The sequence below is a fragment of the Hippoglossus stenolepis genome, chromosome 10 (genome assembly GCF_022539355.2).
Source record: "Hippoglossus stenolepis isolate QCI-W04-F060 chromosome 10, HSTE1.2, whole genome shotgun sequence".
NCBI lineage: Eukaryota > Metazoa > Chordata > Actinopteri > Pleuronectiformes > Pleuronectidae > Hippoglossus > Hippoglossus stenolepis.
In genome coordinates this window covers 2,770,454-2,784,265 of record NC_061492.1, presented here as the reverse complement: position 1 = coordinate 2,784,265, position 13,812 = coordinate 2,770,454, and the positions used below count along the sequence as shown (strand labels likewise).

The 13,812-nt window shown below is 47.3% G+C and overlaps 1 protein-coding gene across 6 annotated transcripts in view; it reads left to right on the top strand.

Annotated features, from left to right (window-relative positions):
- Window positions 1-4,210: 4,210 nt before the first annotated feature.
- fgfr3 (fibroblast growth factor receptor 3) overlaps window positions 4,211-13,812 on the top strand; it is a 66,710-nt gene continuing 57,108 nt past the window's right edge. For all 6 annotated transcript variants that reach the window (XM_035167870.2, XM_047341625.1, XM_047341624.1 and 3 more), the window contains exons 1-2: window positions 4,211-4,694; window positions 9,109-9,328. In XM_035167870.2, the coding sequence (XP_035023761.2) occupies window positions 4,641-4,694; window positions 9,109-9,328 (274 nt within the window). In that variant the 5' untranslated portion in view covers window positions 4,211-4,640. The remainder of the gene's footprint in view (window positions 4,695-9,108; window positions 9,329-13,812) is intronic.

Below are 13,812 nucleotides of genomic sequence, written 5' to 3'. Positions count from 1 at the left end.
GCAAGGATTAGAGACAGAGCGTGTGTAGAAATGTGTGTTTTCTTCTTTCAGGTCCAGTTAATCATCTTGCGACCCCTCCGATTCATCTCGTGACCCCCTGGGAGGGTTGCGACCCCCATGATGGGAACCGCCGGCATACAGTATGTGTGTGTGTGTGTGTGTTTGTGTGTGTGTGACGAGCTGTGACAGTTGCTCATGAGCGAGTGTGTACCTGGGTCAGCATCCAAAGCTGAGAGTGGAGTCAGCTCCCTCCCTTTGTGCTGCGTCTTTGTTCGGCCACAATCTCTGGCGTTAATGATTAGTGCCGCCGCCTTTGTCCGACGCTCCCAGACAAAGCCCGAGCGAGTCCATCGGCCCTCGCCCGCACAGCGAGCGTGGCCCCCGAGCCCGAGGAGAAAACAAGTCTACCAGCTTGTTGGGGTTATCAGTGGAAATATGCACCCAGATAACAGAGGCTGAAAAAAATGGTGCCGTACACAAGACGAGGGATTCACTGAGGTCTTCTCACTTCTCTGTCTCTCTGCCTCTTCGGGTCATCACAGAGAAGCTGCTGAACTCTGGAGCTTTGTGGATGTTTAATTTTTAACTCCACTTTAAATGAAAGGACCTCACCTTTCTTCTCCCTGTGATCTGTTCCCTGGGAGAGCAGGAATGCAAGAGGAGGCATGTGTGTGTGTGTGTGTGTGTGTGTGTGTGTGTGTGTGTGTGTGTGTGTGTGTGTGTGTGTGTGTGTGTGTTGTGTGTGTGTGTGTGTGTACATGTGTTTGCGTGTGTTTGTGTTAATTTAGAAGACAGGGTGTTGCGGGGTTCAAGGGGGGTTTTGTTTTCCTTCTAACATAAGCAGTTGTGGCGAGCTGAGGTGTGTGTGTGTGTGTGTGTGTGTGTGTGTGTGTGTGTGTGTGTGTGTGTGTGTGTGTGTGTGTGTGTGTGTGTGTGTGTGAAGGGGTCATTTGGTCAGTGTGGTGATCAGTCGAACCCGAGCTGTCTCACTGAGCATTCTCACCATCTGTATGACCTCTCCTCCTGACCGACCGGCTTTTGTTCCCGGGCTCGCCTCCCTCCCGCCGCCGTTTCTCACAGAGCGCTGTCGTCCAAAGGGTCATGGAGCCCGGCCTTCATCATCATCATCATCATCACCACCACCACCACCACCACCAGCCGACCCTCCTCTTTAATAATGTTGTCTCTCCACTTGGCTTTCCCATGAGAACCAGTCCATATCACCTGTGGCTGTGGGACACGTCTGAAGGAATGGACCATAAATCTGAGGAGAAAAACACACAGAGAAGATTCAGAGCTTTTCATTGACGTCGACTTGATGCTGTAAAACAATAAAACATAAACAGTTTAAAGTGGATGAATCCTGTTTATAACCTCAGCAAATTGTCTTTGTCTTTTACCTTTGAGCCACTCAGTTGATTAAATGCTGAATTAGTGGAGAAGCTTTTTACAAAACACCACCGTGGAACTATTCTTCTTTAAATGTTAGCAAGAATATTTAGACTCAGGCCCAAAGAAAAGAGACATAATCATATTTTAAATGACTGTAAATGACTTTAAAATTCATTTTACAGCTTTTAAATAGCATTCAAGTGTTTTTATTTATAAAGAAAACATATGGACATACGACCAAGTCTATTATGCAAAGGAGAGAGGAGGAAAGAAAGTTCCTGGGGCCCCGCCGTTAAAGTTGAATGATTTTCATCCTTGGCCCGTGTCCCAATTTTCAATAAAACCGATTCAGTAGTTTTTGTGAAATCTTACTAAATGTCATCCAAACCGCGATGAAAGCGAAACCTCCTTGGTGGAGGTGATAAACATGAAGAATCACATGCATGACAGAACTTAAAGTATCCCAGTGGGAAAAGTGTGAGAAGAGAAAAAGATGAAGGTCTAATCTACCTGATGCTGCAGGTGCTTTTCTCCTCCGTCTGCCACCATTTACGACGTGTTGACGCAGATCGTCACAAATCACGGCGAGGAGCCCACCTCTGCTGGTCGGACACGTGGACGACAGCGGCACACTCCAGCAGCCTCCTCACAGTCACTCAGCACAGGGCCGCTCTGCTTTATGGCGTCATAAAGCTGCCCTCTCAAAACACACTTGAAGAGATGGCAGTAATTGTGGTGTTGTTCAAACACCTCGGGGGCTATCGCCTCTGTAATGGCGGCAGTAATTAGCCCAACGGCTGCAGATTAAACGGCTGGTTGTAGTTTAGTGTTGTCGGCACACTTCGGGTTTCACTGGGCAAATATGGGTTCAGGGCTGTTTGCACTCGACTAATGATTGACAGGTAATTCTGAGTGAAAATGACACAGTTGACACTTTAATAGTGTTTAACATGTGACAATTAACATGTGACAATTAACACGTGCATGATAGAAGTGTGAAAAACAAATGGAGGGAAGTTGTGTTGGATTTGAAAAACAAATATACACAAATAACACAGAAATAAAGCACAATAAATAGGGTTCATTGTATTTGAATGACAAAGAGGAAACATCTTTACCAACTGGATCGACTGAACCCAAGAGAGAATGATTTTCTTTCCTCCAATGGAAGAAATAAAAACTCACAGGAACACAGATTTCTCTGATGTTCTTGGATCCAGTTAAAAGCAAAGTTTATACTTTTTATATATTGTTGGATACGGAACTTATAACCTTACAAATGATTTCATTGAAAGAGTTTTTTCTAAATGTCACATTCAGGAACTCCAGCAAAACATTTTTGTTATCACATTTCTGTTTTGGTAAAGAAAAAATGAAATTACAAATAGATACGTGGAAACAAAATATAGAAAATGCAAAATGTTTTTCCTGTGAATAGTGTTTTTTCTGGTTTTACTCCTGTTGACGGTTGAGGATCTAATCTCTAACCACTGACATGTTCCAGGGCCCCTGTGCAGCTCAGGGGCCCCTGATTCTCTCAGGGTTTATCCCCCCCATGGCGTCTCTGGAGATAACTGAGGAGAACTTTGAATTCTCCGGTCACAATAACTTTCTCTGGACATCGAACACTTCTTAAAGACGAGCTAGAGTCTCCTCCATGTCCCCTCGTGGTCCCCAAACCCCTCATTGGCCCCCACTGACCGCTCAGGCATCCAGGAGTCACTTAAAGGGTTTTTTAAGTGAGGGGCCAGATGGGAGGCGCTCGGACCATCCGTCACTTGCTGCCTCCAGCGGGGCCGCAGGGGCGGTGCGCCGAAATCTGATCTCCCTCCCCCCCACTGCTGCTGCAGCTCGTCCCGGAGGAGGCAGAGGAACCTGGAGCGAGGAGCCACCAGGAGCCACCAGGAGCCACCAGGAGCCACCAGGAGCCACCAGGAGCCACCAGGAGCCACCAGGAGCCACCAGGAGCCACCAGGAGCCACCAGGAGCCACCAGGAGCCACCAGGAGCAGGGGGGATGCGTCAAGACCCAGAAATACACACACACGTACATGAATCCTTCAGAATAAGAGTCCAGTCTGAATGGTTCTTTCATCGACTGATAACAATAACAATAATAAAGAACTTTATTATTGCAAAGTTCTTAACAACAGAACATTAAATATACATCAGGTAATGAAAAGGTCTCGAGCCACAAACAATAAAAATGACCCAAACAGGAATAAAATTACAAAACAGTCGAAATGAAAGTAAATCAAACATCCACAAAACATATATATGATAAAATAAAATAGTGTAAACAAATGTTCTTACCCACCATAGTATTTGAATTTCTTTACTTACTCATAATTGTGTCATATTTGTTTTGCCGGTTTCATGTTGGGTATTCAAATTATACAACAATATATTTTACAAAACTCATCGTTTGACTTACACCATCAGCAAATTGTCAAAGGATTGAGAGAACATAACTAAAATAAAAAGAGCTTCACCATTTTAAGATCTTCAAACTGGCTATTTATCGTATTAATACATGTTATAACATCTAAGTCATGTTATCCAACTGAATAGAACTGACCTTTAATTGTCAACATGGATTTTTGGCTGAGGTAAAATGTATTCAGTCTTTATTCTTCTTTGAAACCTGCTGCAGAGTTTGTTCATCGCAGGTTTAACTTGGACTTTATTCGCACTTTGTAGTAAAAAACCATTCACAAACCCATTGCGTCACCGCGTCATGAGTCCTTATTGTGAAGGTCCCTCCCGGAAGTCCCGTGCCGTGCTCCGCGGCTCTGGCTTGTCTGCGGCTCCGCTTCAGCTCCTACTTCCCAGCAGCGGGAGGAGCGCAGCCACCAGTCCGAGCTGGATCCTCCGAGGCGAGCACGCACACGCACCGACTGAGCCCGGGACCCGCACCGGAGAGGAGAGGACAGCTGTGCCCGCCCGTGCGCCTCCGCCACGCTGCCCCCCGCGCACCACACCATGAACGCGCCCCGGACGTTTGGACACGTTGGACCGCAGCGCGCGCAGGGAACCGGGATTTAGTGCCGAACTTGGCTTTTTCCCCAGCGGCGGTGCCCGAGCGCAGGACCCGAGCTGTCAGGTCGTGACGGGGATTCCGGACTTGTTTCTGCTCCTCGAACGCACGAGCAGCTGCGGATTAAAGAGAAGTTTATTTGGGGGGCGGGGGGGGTGGGGGGGGGTTGAAAGAAGTTTACCGGAGAATTAAAGCTGAGTTTCTTCTTCTGGATGCTCGGTGGCACCTGGACGACTCAGGTTTACTGTCCAAACGGAATAATTCGGGTAAGTAGCCTGTTATTATTATTATTATTATTATTATTATTATTATTAAGCCAGAGAAATGGCTTCACTTCCTCGTAGATGTGCGTCGGACACATTGGGCTGTTGCGAGTGACGCGTGGAGGAGCCGCAGGGACCCGCAGCCCCGCGGCGGTGCCGGAGCACCGATCCCCGGAAGGAGAGCTCCGTCTGGCCCGTCTCTTGGTCCGTGCGTAACCGGTGCGTCCCGGCCGGAGTCAGCTGCGACACGGACTCAATCTGTGCGTTTTTTATAAATCACTTCGCTTTGGAGAAAGTGCGCAGCGGTGGCTCGCGTGTGGCGCAGGTGTGTGGAATTACGCACGTTGTAAAATAAATGTGTTTGGGTCAGAAATATAAAAGCGACACGTTTATTGTTGGAACTGGAAGTTGTTCGAGCACATTTTCCTTATTTTCTCTAAAACCCGCGGTAGGAATTCCTCCAAATTTATAAAAACCTGAGATCCATCACGTCCTGCTCGGTTTTAAAAACACTTGATTTGAATACTTGGTGTCCAGAAAATTCCTGGAATGAGGGAAAACATGTGAAACCCGGAGGCAGAGACCACAGGTTTCAGAATGGTGTGATTACGCACGGCTCTCTGTGCATGTGGAGGGTCCGGAGATGCTCATTACATGCGTCTGAGGTGAGTTCGATTCCCGCTGATCATCAATCAACCGGTTCCACGTTTCATTCCACTGTCACGAAGTCAAATATCCGCTCCTCGTCGGGACGAACACGCCTTTTCTCCTCACTGCAACAGTGACGTCTTCCCGGGCTCGGAGCGCAGACATGAATTACGCAGCAGCCGCCGCGCTCCTGATCATCTCTGAAGTTTCTCCAGAAAGCTGCAGATCCCCCCCACCCCTTCCTGCCTTTGAATGAACGAGCTGTGCCGTTCTCTCTCTCTCTCCGCAGCACATCACTCAGATCCTCTTCAAACGCACGCGCTCCAATGGGATTCACATGGTGATTTTGGCCACTCCGCTTTGCACCATCACCGGAGAAAATCACCGGATTACATCCTGCTATACGAGAGGATGGTTGGTTGGGGGGGCGCTGAAATGAGATCTGGGACTTGTGTTTTCATTAGTCTATTAAATCTCGATGCCGTAAATCAAGCGTGCGCGTGATAATAGTTGCCCCTAATGCTGCAAATTAATTGTAGCTATTGACCCGAGAAATAGCGCACGCCAGTTTGCCGCGTTTTCCAATCAGGGCCGAGCCTCGGACGCGTCTCGCTTCCAAACGAGCCTGTGATTGGCTCTTTTCATTAGAGAAATTGGCCTGAGAGCGTCGCGCTGCGTGCAGCTTTTCTTTCTTCTCCTCTAATACAAAGAGGAGGACTGTGCGTTAATTGGCTCCAAGTTGTCAGATTTGAGAGGAGAAGCCGATCTCTGTGATGTACAAACACCATATCCACGGTTAAAGTCCAAAGTCTGCAGCAGTGGCCTTGTCTGGCCTTTCTATGGGTTTAATATCTTGTGGTTTTATAACTGTGGGACGCCTGTGACTTAGAATATGTCTCTGATATTCAGTTATAATCACCATTTTCACCTTTAATTCAAATAACAAGAAAGTTGTCAGTGTTACTATAGTACGTAATGGTTTTTCCTTTTTCCCCATGGCTTCACTGTAAAGTCCTAATAAAACCACATTAACCATGAGACGGATAAAATGGAGCTCATATCAACGTCGTTAATCTTTCGAACATTTTAATTTCCCGTGGTGTCTGATGATATGTTCATCGTCCCAGAGACAGTTATATGTCTTCAGCACTTGGTGAGTAAGACGACCCACATCTTAGTGGTTCTGTAGTTTTACAGTCCAGACCTGCCGTTTATCCTTTGAGGGTCGAGAGGGATCTGAGACTGGGCGAGAGGCCGGGAACACCAGCAGGTTCTAGAGCTGGTTTTCTAGTATTTCTTATAAATCATCCAGAGGGACTCAACTCGAGCGTCCTCCTGCGTCCTCTGTATCCTGCAGAGGACAGATGTGTGGACAGATGTTGTTGATCTTGTGCACGTGCAGCACAGGACACAAGGCCGAGCTGTGTGTTACTCCGTCCGTCTGAGTGTCAGCTCGAGTCCACGCGGCCTGCAGAGCGTCCCCCCCCGCAGCCCTGACAGCTTTAAAGTGCTGCGCTCGCTCTGCTGATCAATATCTCACCTGAGGCTGAGTGAAGAGCGAGGGTGGCGGAGGAGCGTGATGGAGGCCAGAGGGTGGGGAACAAAAGAAAGAAACCACCAGAAAAAGAGTGGATGATACGGAGGATTACTCTCTTGTGTGTCTATATCTTTCTCTCCCCCTCCTGCCCTCCGCCCGGCTGCTGTTTGCACTTGTGCTCACCCCAAAAAAAGCCCCTCCAAAAAACCCTCTAATCCCCTTTTCCCAAAATGACAAAGTCGATCCGGCCCTGGCTGTTGGTTCTCTGGCTTAATTATTAAAGATTACCGACAATCCGGAGTAGGTGTGACTAGCATGTGACACATTGATCCTCACAGGGCGGAGAGGGATGACGGGGACTTGAACTCCCGGTTAAAGCACTCCTCTGCCTGTGAGCTATTACAATGTGGAGATGGTTCTGCATGATTAATATTCATGTATTATTCCCAGCGATGGTTGTGTTTCCCTTTCATGCTTTAAGAAAATATTAGCATGAAAACACTTTGCAGGCTTTGAACTCGACGCTGGGTCTTCGGGATCCATATCGCCCCCTCCTCCTCCTCCTCCTCCTCTTCGTCCTCTTCTTCTTCTTCTTCTTTCTTGAGGTTGTTAAGAGAAATCAAAGTGTTTTTCAGTCGGCTGCTCAGCCTGTGAACCGTTCGTTCTCAATATTTCATAAAATAGATAATATGAGGTTATGGTTTTACCAAGAAAGGGCCAACGTTGCCTCCTGCTCTCACACAGGCCTGTAATTTGTCTCAATTTCACGCCGTCAATCACGTTGTAATACCTTGAATTCTAGCTCTCAAACTCAAGGATTCACTTTGTGGTTGAAACTAATACCTGTCACCAAATTATTCAATCTGACGCCGGCATTGTTTTCCAATTTCTTCTCACATGGCTCAAGAGGCTGTCATGCTACTTGTCTAAACAGATCCGTATCTGAAGCAGCTCTCAGAGTGAAGTGCCCATAAAAAGCTGAGGTTTTCTTTATATGTGTGTGTGTGTGTGTGTGTCTGTGTGTGTCTGTGTCTGTGTGTGTCTGTGTCTGTGCCTGCCAGAGAAAACAAGAGTCTCAAATCACAGAGGCCTGCAATCAGCTACCTCCACGCCTGGCGAGCGAAGGCCTTATCGTGGCTGTGTAAACAAACCGCAGCAGCGTGTAGGCGTCTTGTGTTGTAAGAAAGTGAGGATGGGCCGAGAGAGGAGAGGAGAGGAGGAAGAGCGCCCTGCATGGAGAGAACATGGGAGTGTGTGTGTGTGTGTGTGTGTGTCTGTGTGTTGTCTCGTCATGCGGGTTGTGAAGTTCTGTGTGTTGAGGAGCGATAATGTGCAGACGGAGCCCGGGCTTCACTTTGTGCTGAGCAAGGAGTGGGTCACGGGGGAGAAAACAGAAGCTTAACCTTTCTCTGGACTCTGTGTGAGTGTGTGTGTGTGTGTACAATACACCTCTGTGTGTGCAATCTGAGGTGGTTTGTGTGTGTGTTCGTGAGACCTGAGTGCGATATTGTCATTTCACAGCCAGAGCTATTCTGAAGCTGGACAGAGCGGCTGAAGTTCAAGCTAACGTGGTGATTTGTGTGTGAGTGCATGTGGGGGCTGGGGGGTGTTTTGCTTTTCTGGGCACCTCTCTGAGCTTTCTCCTCGATCCTCGGTGCATTCCAGCTTCTCCCTGCTTAAGCAAACAGAGAGCAGGGCGCTCCGCCGTCGCTCGCCATGGTCGCCGCTCTCCCTCCTGCGAGCCTGCGGGCACGTCGGGCAGCTGATACTGTCGACGCCGGCATTCCTCATCCTGCGGGAAGATTAGTGAATCCCTGTCAATCGGATGCTAAACCGTGCAGAAGAGCGTGTCGAGCCGAGTCCTGTGGAAGGAATGTCTGGTGATTTCTCTGCCTCTCATCGGCCAATCCCGCTGCAGCGAAGTGATTGGTTAATGAACTTGAATTCTCTGCACAGAGGGTTTTTAATGAGCTGCCTCGACACCGGAGCTCGTCCACTCTCGTCCTAACGATCAGGTGCTCTGAGAAGGTTTCTGAGAAAAACTGCGAAGAGGGATTTCCATCGTAATCCTCGGAGTCAGTGTGGAATGTCGGGTCAGAAAATGGCTGCGTGTGTGCAGCCCCCGAGGCACGGCTCTGTCCTGTGTTCAGTTTGACTGTCTCACTCGTCTTTGTTTCTGATTGCGTGTTTCTCCCACAGCCACATGTAATTGATGTTTCCTCCCGTTTCCAGGTCAGTGGCGGGGGAACCTTGGATCGTTTCTTGCGGCGTCCGAGGCCGCCGTTCTGCTGGACAGCATGCGAACGGAGGATGTTGTCTGAGTCGGGCCTCGCTGCTCCGCGTCTCACCTCGTCGTCCAGAGGAATGACGGCTCTGTGGTGCTCACTCTGGATTTCCTTCCTCCTGCCTCTCTGCGTCGCTCCGGCCCGGCTGCCCACGGCTCAGCCCACAGGTAGGAAACCACATCAAGCAGAGTGTACTTGTACTTTCATGCTTCTGATACCGCTGCTCAGACAGTGATGTCTCCTGCAACAAGGTTTAATATTCTAAGATACAGAAGTGATCATCAGACGACTACCTGATTCCCTGAGCAGAAAAGGTGCTTTAAGGGATCAGGGTTTTCTTGGCTGTGGCTTAGGGGGGAGAGCGGTCGTCCTCTAACCAGGAGGTTGGTGGTTTCGACCCCAGTCTTCCTCATTCTGCATGCTGCAAGTGTCCTTGGGCAAGATACTGAACCCCAAGTTGCCCCTTGTCATAGAGAAAGTGCTGCACATAGATGCACTGTATGGATGTGTGTGTGATCTATATAATCACAGACCTTTTACCATTCAGAAAAATCCAGCTCATGAAGAAACAGCTTTTCACTGTGCACATGATCCTTGTTGGTTTTTCATAGTGTTGAAATCAATTGTTGATTTATCGACGAGTCAAATCTCCAACTTCTGAACTGGGAGAATTTTGCTGTGAGTTGAAATTTCACTGGTTTTGAAACGTTAACGGTCGGATAAAAAACAAGAAAAGTTCGTTTTTCCAACAAAAACAAAACACGGCTCAGATGAATCCTCCTCCAGTGTTCACAAGCTCCTCACACACATCCTCTCCTCCTCCAGTGTTCACAAGCTCCTCACACACATCCTCTCCTCCTCCAGTGTTCACAAGCTCCTCACACACATCCTCTCCTCCTCCAGTATTTCCTCACTTTCACTGCTAATATGAAATCTGCTTGGAAGCATAAGCAGATTTCGTGTGTTCATCACTTCAAATAGGGGCATTTCAAAAAAACGCACATTTATTGTTTATGAGAATGCGGCAGCGGCTTTCTCTGTCTTACGAGGAGGATTTAATTGGACTTGTGTTGGTTCGCTGAGCTTAGCGCGATTCTCCCTCTTTGTTCTCGAGGCAGAGAAACACCCAGAGATCAATCCAGAGTAAACGTCGGCGGTGTGAGCTTTAATCTCGCCATATTGTGCAAAAAAAGCCCGAACACAGCACGGTAATCTTTTTCTGAGGCGCTCGCTAAGTGTTGTTTTTTCCCTCCCTCCGCCCCACTCCCTGTTTCTTCTTTTTCATGTGAGAGTTATTTAAAACGAGTCTTTGACACACTTTACACGCTGCAGTGCGTTAAGAAAGACGAGGAGCTGGAGAGGACCCAGCTGTCTTATGCAAGCTGAGACACCCTGTGTGTGTGTGTGTGTGTGTGTGTGTGTGTGTGTGTGTGTGTGTGTGTGTGTGTGTGTGTGAGTGTGTGAGTTGTGCGTGTGTGTGTGTGTGTGTGTGTGCAAGGACTTTCAGTTTCCATGAACATTTGCATGTGTGTGGTGCATATCAGGAAATAATCAGGGTCCAAACTTGAGATGTGGTCACTTCGGCCAAATCAAGTTCCCCGTCAAAACTTCAGGAACAATAAAAAGTTGCATTATTCAGTTTTCTGCATTTAAAGAATATAAAAAATTAATACAAGGTTTCTGCAGGAACTTAAAAAGTCTTAAACATGTTAAAACATGACATACTAGGTCTTGTAATGAGTTTAGGTCTCATGTTAACATTCATTTAACGTGACTTCCGTAGTGTAAAATGATTATGATTTTCTTTTTAAGAGAAATGTTTGGGTGGTAGCACAGTTTCTAACGTCTCTCTCACATTAACACGCTGCAAGAAAACTACGAACAAATGAACAAAATGATAACTGAACATCTACAAATGGAACTCTGCTGTCTGTGTCTGTAGAATATTCAGGGTTATTCTCTACTCTACTGCTTCTTATCGTTAATTGTTGAAACGTGCACTTTGACTCCATGGACCTGTCTCACATTCAGGACGATCTGACAGCTCTCGTAGCTTCTGCCTCTCGTGTTTCCTCCCTCGCTGCTCCCTCTCATCTGAAACCCCGGTGTTACAATGAGCGTCTTGTGATTCTGTCGGCCTGATTGCCTTCCCTGCAGGGAGCCATCACAGCCCATCATACTTCAGCCAAAAGGCAGAGAGTGCCTTTTTTTTTTTTAAACCCCCTCTGGGTGGCGGCTGTTCGGGCTGCGATCTCCGTGAACCTGGGTCGTGCACAGACGTGGACAAATACAGCCCCAGGTGTAAATACTGAGGTGGATGTGGTCTCAAGGTTCTTGTGTTTGTCGTGTTAAGGTGTGACGATTTAGCGGATGTGAGGCGATAACGTGCAACTCGTGCAGCCGTGTCTCCATCAGGGATGTTTGTATAGCTCGGCACGTTGAAATGGAAGTTGGACTTATTTATTGAGCTTCTCAGTCCGAGTCGTCGTTTTAAAACTATTTAATTATCTGGCTTTTAACAGACAGTCGTGGTTCAGCGTGATGGTCTTAATGGGTCTTCAGACATTTACTTAATCCTGAAATTAAAACAAATCTGGTCGAAACACACATTTCATTTTTTTTTCTTGGCATAAAAATGCAGCTGTAGAGGATCGATTTGCACTTTAGACCTAAGAGCAGTAATGACTTCACTGGCCTGGGAGATGTCTATAACAGGCAGCGCAATGCACGAGGATGAATGTTATATTTATGTGTGAGTCAGAGAAACGCCTTGTGTGCTGATGGGGTTTGAAGAAAGGTCTCATCCTTTCTCATTTGCAGAAATGATTCAGGACGTCACTCTGAGCCCAGAGAGAAAGAAGAGGTCACAAAGCTTCTCTTCTCTATAAACACATCCCACGTTTGAGGACAAGTTGAAGATCTTAGTCATTAATGTTTAAATAAAGACAGAGAGAGGAAACTATCAGAACTCAAAAACATCTGTAACAGTTACTCTTCCGTCTAATCTTTAGCTTTCAGGGCCCGTTATCCTCCTTTAACCTCAGGGTTTCTGCAGGACACTGAGCTGAGGAAAGCTGTGAAGCCCACAGACAGAGGCCTCAGTGTCCTGTAGTCGTCTCTGGCCAGCGTCGTGTCTCCCCCGTCTCCCCCAGCGGCCCCCTGGCCTCCAGCAGACTTCCCCACGTCCACAGATGGACGAGCAGTGGGGATAAATGACTGTCGTTTACTGGCAGATGGCACGATTTCCTCCTCAGCCGCCACAGCGCTGAGCTGCAGAGTTGTCACTTAGGTTTGTGTCTCGTGTGTGTGTGTGTGTGTGTGTGTGTGTGTGTGTGTTTGTGTGTTGTTGTGTGTGTGTGTGTGGTGGGGGCGGGTTTCCAGAGTAATGTGTGTGTGTGTGTGTGTGTGTGTGTGTCAGGGTCAGAAATGAGCAGGTGCTCAGGACAAACATGCCCTTGAAACTTCACAGACAGACATGTTAGGATAAATTGAAAAAGTAATCAAGTTAAAACTTATTAACAGATTGTTAAATTGATAAGAATCCCCATCACGTCCAGAGAATTCTCATTTCTTGGTTAGTAGACGAGGTGAACATGATTGACAGCTGTTTAAATGATGCTACAAACTGAAAGAGGGTTTATGAAATGGCATAATTTAAAAAATTAATGGGGATAAAAATGTCCCTTTAAATAAATCTTAAACTGTGGACTATATTTATACATGTGTGAGGTAAGGAGACACTCTGTTGTGTGTGTGTGTGTGTGTGTGTGTGTGTGTGTGTGTGTGTGTGTGTGTGTGTGTGTGTGTGTGTGTGTGTGTTTCCATTCAGTCGACCATAATGTTGTTTCAGAGCGAGGCGTTGTTTATTTCTCCAGAGGCTGGTGGCATTTCCAAATGTTGTGCAAGAAGAAATGTTTAAGACGCCAAGTTGACCAACGAGAGTGAGTAATGACAAAGAGCAGGAACCGTGTGTGTGTGTGTGTGTGTGTGTGTGTGTCTGTGTTTACTGACCACACACCCACACACCCCAGCCAGTGGCCCTGTGGAGCTCAGATGAAATATTTGGCTCCTCAGCGGCGACGTTTTTTTTTGTAAAACGGCAGACATATAAATTAAACACATTCAGTTCTGCCATCGCGTGTATATGTGTGTTTATGTATTTGTGTATATATATATTTGTGTGCGTGGGGTGCAGTCTGTAGTTAAGTGAATGTTATGTCTGACTGGACAGAGGGAATGAAAGAATAGAAAAGAGAGAATGATAGAAATTAAAGGATAGCAGAGAGTGTGTGTGTGTGGGGGTACAGAGAGAGAGAGAGAGAGGACTGTGGGGGTGGGGGGTGGGAGGTCACTGACCCCCTGGCAGGGACTGTAAATGTCAGCAGGGGTCGTTTGGATCGTTAGGAGACTCGTTAAAACTACGCCATCCACAGATTTACGCTCCGGCTCTACAAGTCACACACACACACACACACACACACACACACACACACACACACACACACACACACACACACACACACACACACACACACACGCTGTCACTCCTCTCTCTATCTCTGTCATTCTCTCTCTGTAACACACAACTTCTCTTTCACTCTTCAGTCCGTGTACCTGACCTTCAGAATCTGTTGAGCGTGAGAGCAGCGTG